At 42.0% G+C, this 12,627-nt stretch overlaps 1 protein-coding gene across 1 annotated transcript; it reads right to left on the reverse strand.

Annotated features, from left to right (window-relative positions):
- Window positions 1–5,242: 5,242 nt before the first annotated feature.
- On the reverse strand, window positions 5,243–12,627 carry HAUS8 (HAUS augmin like complex subunit 8). The gene is made up of 10 exons (XM_069877783.1): window positions 12,465–12,627; window positions 11,583–11,638; window positions 10,980–11,157; window positions 10,553–10,666; window positions 9,969–10,051; window positions 9,288–9,359; window positions 8,640–8,798; window positions 7,685–7,826; window positions 6,489–6,630; window positions 5,243–6,079 (listed from the first exon to the last, which is right to left on the reverse strand). The coding sequence occupies exons 1-10, from the start codon at window positions 12,532–12,534 to the stop codon at window positions 5,959–5,961; spliced, it is 1,137 nt and encodes a 378-aa protein (XP_069733884.1). The 5' UTR covers window positions 12,535–12,627; the 3' UTR covers window positions 5,243–5,958.

The raw sequence follows: 12,627 nt of genomic DNA on the forward strand, positions 1-12,627 counted from the left end.
TTCTATACTAGTCCTGCACAGATCAGGCATGGTTGGGGTAAAACAGCACCACGCTTTAAAAAACATAATTACCTCTACCCTACTCTATTTATCTGTACTCAATCACCCACACCTCCTTACACCCTAGACCCACAAATGGTTTCTGTACAGACTCATGCCCGAGATCTTCGGGGAATGCACCAAAATCCCACAAAGTGCCACTAAACATCCATTCCATCGTCACTCACATTTTCTATTTAAAAAAGCTCCAAGTACGAGACTTCGAAGCAGTGACATGAGGAACTGATGAATTCAGCACTTCTGGAATGGAGTTCCATCATCTTTATAACACTGCAATATTTCTGAACACAAACCAGTGTGTTTCTATGCATCAGAAATCACAGCTCAAAGTTATCATTATGTGAAGTACAGCCCTTTTAAATCATTGCTAACTTCTTTTAAAAGAGAGATTTCTTCCAAACTGAACATTTTCTGTTTGATATTTACTGACTCCAAGAAATACCAGGCAATTACAGTCTCTAAAGACTGTAAACCATCTTCTAATTATGGAAGTATGTGCAATCCTGTAAATAAAGCTGGAATCAGCCTTATCTGAAAAAAAAAAGAGGCTTTAGATATCATTTCAAACTATTTAGTTACCAAAATGGAATTTTCTGTGCCTGCCAAAATGAATCCTATTCAGTGTGATGCAACAGGTGTTGGAATTCCAGAGCCGCCTGCAACCCGCATCTGGGACAAGTTAGGAGTTTAAAGGGAGTTTTTACAGAACTGCTTGTGTATAAAAACTATTCATCAGGCACATCTATGAGCCATATTCACCCACCACTCGCACTGCACATAGCTCGGATTTTTATTTTGTTTACAAAAAACATAATTCTGCTCATGAAATTTTAGGAATCTCAGGCACTCGTCCAGGTGGAAAGCGCGCAGGGGATGCGTATGGCAGAAAGGGGAGGGAGGGGCTGCAGTATAGAAGGTGTGAATGCATCTATATTGGTTCTGCCTAGATTTAACTTACATCCTGACTGCTTGTATGTTCTTATCGTTACCGTGCAGAAGAAAAATTTCTCCCTATCACGCCCCATTTACCCAGTAAACAAACTGTACAATGCTAAAATGATCAGACAGGTATTTTCAAACGGCTGCTTTTCACCCCTCCCTCAATTTCAAAATTCAAATCAGTAAGATTACTCAGACAATAAAGCTGTGGGATCACACCATTCATAATTAGCCCTCATTAATGGCCTCGGCACGAGTGTTAGCACTGCCTGGCCACAGAAGTGACCAGACCTAAAGGCACAAGAGGTAACACAGTCAAAAATTTTGAGAACACATGCATAAATTTCGCACATATGAAAAGATGCTGCAGCAAACACGGGGCTATTAATCTCATTTTGCATCAAGTTCGGTACGCACTAGATTTCACAGAATCGTTTATGTTGGAGAAGATACTTAAGATCATTGAGTCCAACCACAAACTGCCAGCTCTACTACTGTCCGAAATCATCACATCCACACAGCTTTTAAGTCCCTACAGGAATGGGGACTCAGCCTCTTCCCTGCACGTTTTTAGTAGAAGGTGAGTGAAAAATTAAAAACAGACAAGCCATCGGCTTCAGGGAAGCTAGAATCATTTGTTCCCCCTTCCCGAAGGAAAGCCACTCCTGTCAGTCATGATACGCCACCAAACAAGAGTAAGGTCTTAAGTTAATTTTTACAGCGTTACATTCAGGGCAAAACACCCACACCCATTTCTTTAACTCCCAGTTTCGTTCTCCCTTTGTGTCTCTGTGACAGCCTCCTTTCTCTTAGCCAAACACAGATATCTAATGTAGAAACCGATAGCTGTAAAACAAGCACCCTTTGGCTTTGTTGCTCCCCTGCAAACTTACCAGCAATGGGGACCAGTACTGCTTACAGCATCAGTCCAGATAGAGTGGGAGAAACAAGACTGATCCTGCCTCCTGGGAATACAAGCATCTCTAGAATAAAATTACAAAGGAAGGATGATTAAAGGGCTCATTTAAAATACGGATATAATCTGAGTGGCATTAACAGGATAATGATATTGAGAATGGAATTAAATAGTTCTGTCAAAAATGCTTATTTACCATTCTCAGAACAGGAGAGGCTGGTCTTTTAGAGGAGTACAGCACTTTAATTCCTGACAAAAATACTTAAGTGGTACTAAGAAATCTGCTAGTTTAAGAGGCTGTTTAACTTCCCACCTCAACGTGCAGCAGATATTAGAACAAGGGATTAAATTTTTACATCCTATGGGCCATGTTACCTATAGAAACAAAAAATTAGTGAGGCAAATTGCGTTTGCTTCCCCAACATATGAAATTTAAGATCTTGAAAGAGCAGGGAATGCCATAGGTCTTGTGTACATGTTAACAGAGGGATATTTTTAAAGAAACTGAGAGCATCTGAGGCCACTCTTCTAACCTCCTTCTCCATCTTTATGCTCGTTTTACAGACCACATGCTACTGCAGCGGAAGAAAGAACCTAAAAATCATTTGAGAGATGAACAGGAATGCTCACATAATCAGTGGAAATGCTCTTAATTGGTGTGGCTCAGTGGTGCATTTCAGAGCTGTTGGATCCTCTGCTGCTGGGGAACTCTTTTCATCTCCTGGCAATCGCAGCACAGCCAGCAGTTTGTTTATTGTATTCGGTACGAGTTTCCGGATCTCCGACAAAGTGGTATGTACTCCAAGGCAGAGAAGACTGCAGTAATCCAGTAAAGTTCTCATTAGCCTAAAATGTAGAAACATCTGCTGGGGTCATGAGCTGCTTACTTGCTGCTGACGAGCACAGAACAAGCTCCATTTGAAGCCGGTGTACACTAAGAACAGTAGGGCTGGGAGCAGTGAAGAGACAAACAGGCCTTGATTCTCACCTGGGCTGCAGCCTCACTGCAGCACATTGGAGGCAAGAGGGACGCCCCTCACCTTTGCCTCTGGTTTCCTGGCTGCAGGGAACACAGGGGTTAGAGCTAAAAACAGTCTCACTCAGCCCTCCTGAGTGGCTGGTCAGAACAGTCACACAACACCAGTGTCACTGAAGAGAACACGGTCAGAGCTCCCCCAGGAATACCAGAACGAACCCAGGCAGAGCCATCTGTGCAGTGCAAAACCTGGTTAAAATAAAAGCCTAAAGAGCAATTGGCAAAGAAGAGAATTTTGTAGGGGACATACACTTACATTTCTGTGCTCCCTGTCCCACCCAGCCAGTTCCTTTCCCAAATGTTTTTAGTTGTTGGAAGAGAACGCAGCTCTTCCACCCCCAACAAAAACAACCCAACCCCTCAGGACACATGAATTTAAACAATCGGTCAATGAGAAGCCCTAGCCTAAGAGATGAATACAGAAGTAATAAGTACTGCACCAGTTCAGACAGAACAAAACCAAATCTACATTGGTAGAATTTACAGAAGAGAAAATGACTAATTCTAGGTTAAAGAAGAGATTGATAACCTGAATAAAAAGAGCCTGTAAGTTGTTTAGGACTCCAACCAGTTCACAACATGGGACATTGTCAGAAAATAAATGGAAAAAACAAAATAAGTGCTGCCACATCCGTTTAGCTCTGCTCCAGTGATTCTGCTGTTCTTTGTTGTTGTTGCTTGTACAGCGCTCAATACGACAGCATTTAATTCTATGCCTGTTTCAAGGTGGAGGAGTCTGAAACACTTCTGAAAAGAGCCAAAGCAGAGCCACTTAGAAAGAACATTCAAGAAAATCAAGATGGAAAAGTTTCACTTTGAAATAGGTTAAAACTGAAGAGGCTGAGCTGCTTCATCTACTACTTGCAGAAAGAATTGTGTTCGATTTAAGGACAAGAATGGTCAGAATGCTCGAATCGGTGCCGAGGAGTCTCTAGAAACAATGAGTGCACATCCCCAAGCACTGATTGTTTTGTGGCAGCTGTCCGTTGGCTCCAGGCCTCCCTCTGTGCTTCAGGCTGGTTGTGAAGACAGGGGCTGCCACCTGCAGCAGCCAGGATGAACTGCGACCTCAAAGACAGAGACTTTAGCTGGGTTTGCAGGGAGCAGAACCTTTTCTCCACCACCCTTCTCAGGGAGGAGAATGAACAGCGTTACAGTTGACAGTGAAATTCCCTTCTAGGCCAGCTATGAGCTCTACTAATCAAGAAATCCTAGGAAAGAAATTCTGACTTGTGTCTAGACAACTATCAGGACACTATAAACTGGATTTTCTTTTCCTCCCACTCCCTTTTTAAGAAGTTCACTCTTATCTTTGAGTCTCAGAATGACAAAATGAACAGGTTAAAGGCATAAGGACATATCCCGACAACCACCCAAACCTAGCGAAAATAGTTGTTTGACCAGCAGTTTCAAATTGGAGCCTTTCTACAGGCATCTCCATCCACCAAAAATAAACAGACCCTGACACGAATGCGTAGCCAAGTTCCCCATCCAGCGGCCACCTTCATAGGTGCAGCTCATGGTTCTGACTCAGAACAATCCTGCCGGCAGCACCAGTGAGTCACGGACCGTACGGCAGCACACAGGGGCAGCTCAGCTAACACGCTTGAGGAAGTATAAATAACAGATAGGTATCTTAAAAAAACTCATTGCTTTCCCACTGGCTCATGCATAAGTTGCTGTGAAAGAAATCGCACTGAAACTGAAGACTAGAGGGTTCTTAGTTTATCTATTGACTTGTCATCCGGTGCAGCACACATCTTGCTGATCCCATTACTATAGCTTAATTTACTCTTAATTTTAAATAAAATTAGGTAAGAATCTAGTTACATCCCAAGTAATATCAGGAAGAAAACCTGAATAGCAGTTCAAGGAGTGTAAGGAAAATAGTCCAAGTGTTTCTGAGCAGCTTCATAGACAAAGCTGAACCCAGAAACCACTGCACAGCCAATACAAAGCAAAAATTTTGACTAACAGAGGAAGAGGAACCACAGGTGAAAAAATACAGGACACAGCACGTCTGTCCGAGAGAAGCACATTCCATGCATAAAAATGGAAAGTATGCTGAAAAAACCTGCCACACCTGGTGTGTACGCTCACAACAGATCCCACTCTCAGGCACGTAGTAGTTAGGTTTGAGGTTTCTCCCCACATTCACTATCTCCCGGCTCAGCGCTCTGGGCACTGGTTAGTGCCTGCACACCCAGCACTGGGCATATTTTGCAGTACTGGGTAAGCCTAGATGGAAACAAGAGCTGCTGTAGATCAGTGAAGATATCCAAAATGTGAAGGCTATTGATATGGTAGTAGAAAATAGTCTTTATTAAATAATAAAATCCTTAAGGAGAAGGTGTCTTGTTAATACAAAAGCATTTATGATTTTAATAATTTGTTTTCAAGACAATTAGGCAACAAGTTATCAAAATTTTCACTTGTAATGAGAGACCAGGCTCCTTCCAATCATCCCCCTCATTTGCTATCACTTTGCTTTTCCTGTCAGCAAATCCAGAAATGCAGGACAACCAAAAGTTCCTCTAGAACATGTTCCCCAGGAGACCAGTGACCCTGCTGCACATTCCTACAGATCCTCTGACAACACCAGTGAAGGCAAAGTACCACATCCCCGATTCCACACATGTATTCTGGTCTGCTGCCCTGCCAGGAACTCCACTTGGAAAGAGGCAAATCACAGCACTTGAAGCCACATGCGAGAAAGTAAACCAACAAGTTTAAGAATACACAGGCCATATCTAACGAGAATAGCGTTTCTTATCTTTTACCTTTCAGTTCTGTCAAGGCAGAAGGTGCTGTGAAAGGCATGACAAATCCATGTTATAAACAAAGACGTCTCCTTACAGGAGCACACAGAACTCCATTTCCTGAGTCAGTAGGCACATATGTTGCTGGTTTCATATTCTGGTTTAACCGAAGATCTAGTCAAGCTATACGCTCATACAAGAAACATGCTGGCATTGATTTAGCACCCACTCGTTAGTAAGATACGGACTCAGTCGAAGTACCAGCATTTCGCTACATCTAGTCCATGATTCTCTTCACATATCTGTTGGTTATGCAGAGAAACTTCTTTACTTGCTTCAGATGCCAGGTTCTGCACTTGTGTGAAGCTCCTGTAACAGAAGAAGTGAGCTAAATCAGTTACTTTGGAGGATAACTTCTGCTTGTCCCCAGAGGCTACATGCCTGGATGTTTGTGTCGTTGTCCTTCCATGCAGCCGCCAGAGGAAAGATGAGCTGCGAATTTTCTTCCCAAAGGTTGGCGTGTGCAGGAGAGGAGGGGGCGATGGGTGCCTTTATGGTCTATCAATTTCCACGCACACAACACACAAGAAAGCCCTCAAGCATCTTTACTTTGATTGCAGGCAGGGAAGAAACAGAAACACAGGTGTCTAACACCAACAGAATCAAACTTAGTGCTATTTTCCCATCAATTTGTCCTCGTCCAATGTACATTCTGGCAAGATCTACAGATTTTCCTCCAAATATTGAGCCATTTTTTTCACCCAACAGTTGTAAATACCTTTGAAGCCCTTTACTCATTTTCTGAGACATTTCTTTAAGCTCTTTCAGAGCATTAGGTGCATTTGCGCTTTCATCTGAGCAGCTTGGTAAAAGTTCTGTCAGAAGTTCCTGGGTGGTAGTTAACTCCTTTCCCAGCTCACCTGCAACATGAGATATTACAAATATTGTTCCAAAATACATGCCGTGGCAGCAGTAAACACAACATTAATGAATAGCTGGAATATTACGTTACTGAAGAGAGAAAAGTGAACCAGATAATGGAAAGCTACTGTTCATTCAGCTTTTAGAAACACATTGTGAGAAAACTGTGAAAGCCAAACTACTTTTAGCTATGAAGACCAACATCAACAACAGCCTATTAAAATTGCTAATCAAGCCCTCATTTAGAGTATATCCAAGATTTTTACAAGACAAATGCAAGAGAAGAAACAATCCAAACATCCAAAACATTAAACATCCAAAATAACTTGGCCAGTTACATAAATTGCTATTGGCATGCACCCCTGACAGGAGATTTATCCAGTCCTCTCCCCTTTAGTGTTAAACTGAAAAATACACACTTATTTCCTTTTAAGCGCTCTTAAAAGAATTCCAAGTTCTTCAATAAACCTCTTCCCTTTGTTTTAAGATGTAAATAAGAATATTAACATGATTAAGAATCTTGTTTCTTGCAGAGCAGCAGTTTAAAACTTAACCTTTTGTCCAGACATTGATACAAAGCACGAGTACTCATTTATTAAACCAAACTTGTCCAATTCAAGACATCACACTACATATCTCAGCTCTGGTTCTACAGGGAACACAAGCTCATATACTTTACCTCTCAGACACAGAGAGAAGAAGAGACCACAGTATTTCTACAACTTGCTTACCCATGAGGAACAAGGAAGGAGGAATAACATGAATACTGTTAAAAGATACAGAAATGTGCTAAAGAACGTTTATATGAAGACTGCCCTACTTGAGAAAGTTATTTCTTACCTGCTGCAAGATAAAAAAATTGTTCAAGTGCAGCTAAACAGAGAACAGAATTATTAATAGTAAAACATGTGACTAACACTGCAGCACAGTGGCCACATGAGCTCTGAGAGCAGGTTAGATTCCTCCAGCGGCCAGAGACAGATCTAGCACTAACAGTGCAAGGATTTCAGCACACCAAAAATCCACTATTATTTCAGAAAGTAAATTTCATACCAAGGTATGTGTGCATATCTCCTTCTATGTGGATATTCTCTACAGGTAATTCATGTCTAGTGGCATCCAGGGCATCTGCAAAGCATTTATATTGCTCTTTAAACTGTTCGCAAACAGCAACAAGGGGCGTAAGCACTTCCAGCTGAAAAAGACACATGACAAAGCAAAACTTCTTCAAAAGCAGTCATTTTGTTACTACAAACCTGGCTCAACAGAGAAAAATAATTGATAAAACCCCCCAAACGCCACTCCAAAATGCTCGCTGACAGAGCGAATCAAGAAGTTTGTGGTACAATTTTCATATTACGTCATTTAACAGCTTTTCCCCTACCACCTCAAAATGCCTTGGTCAACACCAGTTCCTTCTTACTGCAACCCAAAGGTATCAGCAATGTAGCAGGCAAAGTGTTTTATACTTTGTATTCTCCAAAAAAACAGAAGTCTTGTATAATTTTTGCAATGTGTATTTGTTAAAAGCAAATATGGGCTCAGTTTTGAAAGTTAATTGCCTTCTTACAACCAGGCCAGAACCACTGCTGCCTAACGTATGAAAATAAGACAAAAACTAGAAGATGTTCACTTCTCATCTAAGGGTCAGCACCTCAGCTCTACCCTTAACCGTAACTGCAGGACCTTTACATGTGTTTAAGACACTTGCATCTCCCGTGCAAAGCTGTAAAGTGCTCTGGCAGCCCCTGTGCAAATGCTGCCCCTTGCTCAACAGCTCAAAATTTTCCTTCCTGCCTGTCCAACAGGGGACAACCAAAAAGCAATAAAGGTATTTTTTAGGTTACTGTAATGCACTGCATACTGCAACAGGAAGGAGAGATTTATTTTAAGATAGATAAAACTCTACCCTAGCAGACCACAGAGGCAGGGACATCTCTGCATAAAGGACTACTTCATAGTGAGCTTCTTTAAAAGATTGTAAAAGCATAAATTGTAACAAGCCTACCTGTTTGTCTAATGCTTCGTCAAGTTTCTGCTCTCTCTCTTTGAGTAGAATTTCACGCTTCAACTCGTAGAGCTTTTCCTGTTGTCTCATCTTCTCTTCACACAATATAATCAAGTTTTCTTCTGCTTTTTCCTCCAGCTTGGCAAGATTTTTTCCTGCCTATTATATCCAAAAGAGATTCACAACTAAAGTGACACTACATCTAAATAATTAACATATTCTAAAGAAACAAATACAAGCCTCAGACCAGGTCAAACAGCTTCAATTAATGAAAAGACCTCACTCAAGAAGCACAGTATATTAAAGCCTCTGTTTCACCTTCTTCCCCCACACCCACTAGTGTTTTTTTGCAAGGCAAAACACACATGTACAGCACTGAGTGAACTGAGAACAAAGCTACTGCCACAATCTTGAGCCCCACATGCTCTCACCTCTGCATGCCCCCATTCCATGAAGGGCCAGCACCAGCTTAAACGGGCACTGAGTTCACACTACAAGTTTTCAAAGTAAGTCATAAAGTTTTAGAGCCATAAACAGATGAAGTTATAAAAATCTACCTTTATGGAACAAAAAGCGTAGACAAGAAATTAAACAATTCCTCAATAACAAATTCCTCTACCTGAAACACGAAATACTTGACTGACTCACCCTTACTCTTAGGTAAGTTAAAAGCAGTGTCAGAGATTCCAGTTGTTGTATCTCAGAACAAGAATCATCTCCCTTCAGAACAGAAAACAAATCACTAGATCAATTTTAGTATTTCAACAGTTACTTTATCAAGGTTCAAATAAATTACTGGAAGGCCAGTTTGTGCCTGGAACACCATCAGCAACAGTCAGCTCAATGAGAACAGTTGGGGTTCTTAAACAATGCATGTTAATTAAATAAGTCTTTGTTCCGCTGCTTTTTATAACATTGTCAGCCACTTTTCATAATACTGGTAGAGAATTTGAAGTTTCAGTTTTATCTTAGACACGATTCCCAAACAAGGCACTCCAAATGAGGTTGGATCAATGCCAGCTTTTGGAGAAAAAAAAATACCAGGAAATATATGAAGATAATGAAATATAATTAAAAAGTATGGACAAGAATATAAAAAGAATCGACTTGCAGAGATGTTACAATTGGATCAGGTTCTTGACCACAAGAAACAGAAGCAAAGATTCAGTTGTGTTGAGACATTCAATAAAACAAAACATTGCTAGCAGTAGGAGAGCCAGAAGGCTTTAGGCATCCCAGGACCTCAAAGTTATCAAGATTAAAGATGACAAAAAAATCTCCATTTCACATCTTTCAAAATAAATCACTTATTGAAGCAGTGAGACTGACCGTATTTTGGGGGTTTGGAGCTTTCCTTGTCTTGGCTTTGCCAGCAGAATTTGAAGCAGGAGTCTTTCTGCGGACAGTTTTACCTGTATCACGACAGAGGAGTTATTGCTCTCTTCTACCAAAGTATACAGGGTGGGTCAACATACTATCAAGCTTCTTCATGACAAAAGTAATTCCAAAATTACTACGTAAAGAAGACTCATGCTCGATTTCTGACTCTGACGATACTCACAAGATGTGGATCACACCAACATTTAGTTTTCAGTAACAGACAGATGCGACACCATTTTCAGAAAGGATGTTAATCTAACACCCATCTGTCAGAGGAACAAAGACTTGAGGGTACTTTGTTCTTTGATATTTGATCTTAAGCAAAAATAACAGAGCACCCAAAAGATACTAAAAATGGACACTAAAGGTCTCAATAACTCTGCTTAGAGAAACTTGAAATAACATTCACCTTATTTAACAAAATCTTCTTGCAAATATGGTAGAATATATGGGTTACTTGTCATCAAATTACAACACACACATTAAAAATAATGAATAATAAACAAAGAAATAGAGTATGAGTGGAAGCTTACCATTAATAGCTGAAAGTTCAAGGTCCGGTAGACTAATTTTGTCTTCATCTAATAAGGTGGATTGCAAGTTACCTTTCTCAAAACTACTCTGATTTAATGAGCTACAGGTAACGTCTGTAGAAAGAAGCTGTTATCAGACTAGAAGAATTAGAACAGATTCTGCACAAGTTCACACTTATATATGCTTTCACTCAGTTCCAGATTAGTTTTCTATCAGAATACCCAGACAACAGTTCAACACACTTCAGTTTACACTTCTTAATCCCACACCAGTTTTCTCATTCCTTTTGTATACAGACAACAACTGGCAGTGATGTAACTAACATAAAATATCACCTCTTAACATATCAGAGTTGTTGTTAAGGAGTTACACAGGTTAGAAATACAAATTCACAAAAGAAGGACTTTCAAATTCTGTCAAACCTACCAGGAAAAGCTTTAGATTTCTGAGGAGGCACTGTTCGTGGTTTAGCTGCAGAAGATGATTTAGCAGTAGACGTTGGTTTAGAAGCAGACAGTGGTTTAGCAGTAGACAGTTTAGCAGCAGACGTTGAAGAGGAATTTGCTGAAGAGGAATTTGCTGAAGAGGAACTTGCTGAAGAATCCTGGCAATCAAGAAACAGAAAAGACTAAACATAGCAGTAATTGAGACTAGCGATACCTTAACTCTGACTAGGATGTTGATAATAAACAACTGCAATCCCAGGGCATCTTGGTGCTTTGCAAGTCCCAGGTTCCCACCCAGGTCATGGAATCATGCGGTTGGAAAAAGCCTTTGAGATCAAGCCTAACCGTGCCTGCCCACTCCTAAACCACAACCCTGAGCACTTCATCTACCCATCTTTTAAATACCTCTAAGGATGGGGACTCAAGCACTTTCCTGGGAAGTCTGCACCAGGTAACACTCCCTCACAGGCCCAGCAGAGCCATTTTTTACTTAGTCTCACTGCCACGTATCCCAGCCACCCCTCAGACCCTTTCCACTTTCTGCTGGCCACCCCCCAAGCCCAGCAGTGAGGTGTCCAAGTACCTTCTTGGTGCCTTTCTTATCAAACTGCAGGTAGCGAGACTTCACAATTCTTCCCCCTGAAAGAGGGGCACAGAGAGTTCGGTCACGACACAACTCGGAGTACTTGCAGGGGATCTTCACATACCACAGCAGTAACAAGCACAGTGGAGACAGGGTGATTTTTTGTCTGGGAAGAGACACAGCTCTGCTCCCAGGACACATGAGGCTGCCTAGAGAGAGGGTGGAGCCTCCTTCTCTGGAGATATCCAAACCCCACCTGGACGCGCTGCAGTGAGTGCCCACAAGGGTGCTTTAGCCTGAGGGTTGGATGGTACCCAGAGGACACTTCCAATCCCAACCACTCTCCGATTCACCATCCGTGGCTCTTTGAGAGAGGGTTCTGAGGAGACCTTCGGGCAACCCTTCAGTACCTGAAGGAGCTACAATAAAGCTGGGGAAGGATTGTTTACAAAGGCTTGTAGTGATAATACAATAGGCAGTGGGTATAAACTGGAGAAAAGCAGATTCAGAGTAGACATAAGGAAGAATTTCTTCCCTATGAGAGCGCTGAGGCACTGGAACAGGTTGCCCAAGGAAGTTGTGGCTGCGCCATCCCTGGAGGTGTCCAAGGCCAGGTTGGATGGGCCTCGGGCAGCTTCATCTCGGAGGAGTTGGAACTAGATAATCTTTTAAGGGCCCTTCCAACCCAAACGACTCTACGATTCTGTGACTGCAAAGGATGAGCTTTGCCCACAGCTCCTCCCCGCTAGCCACGCGAAACAGACGTTCCTTGCCTCGGGGAAGCTTTTATCTCCCAAATTTACTTTAATGACTTATTAACAAAACGGTATAACGCGTGAGAGAGCTTCCTGGGGCCCCACCCGCCTCAGCGCGCCGCGCTACCTTTCCGCTTATTCTTAGGCGCTTCTCCCCCCGCCGCCAGAGCACCGGAGCCGCCGGGCGGCGCGGACATCTTGGAAAAAGACAACGAAAAGGGGAGGTAGCAAGATAAAACACAGGAAAAAAGAGAACCACAAAGCGCTTCCCGCTCCACCTCAGCCGCCCT

Source organism: Phaenicophaeus curvirostris, chromosome 28, assembly GCF_032191515.1.
Source record: "Phaenicophaeus curvirostris isolate KB17595 chromosome 28, BPBGC_Pcur_1.0, whole genome shotgun sequence".
In the NCBI taxonomy this organism is placed as follows: domain Eukaryota; kingdom Metazoa; phylum Chordata; class Aves; order Cuculiformes; family Cuculidae; genus Phaenicophaeus; species Phaenicophaeus curvirostris.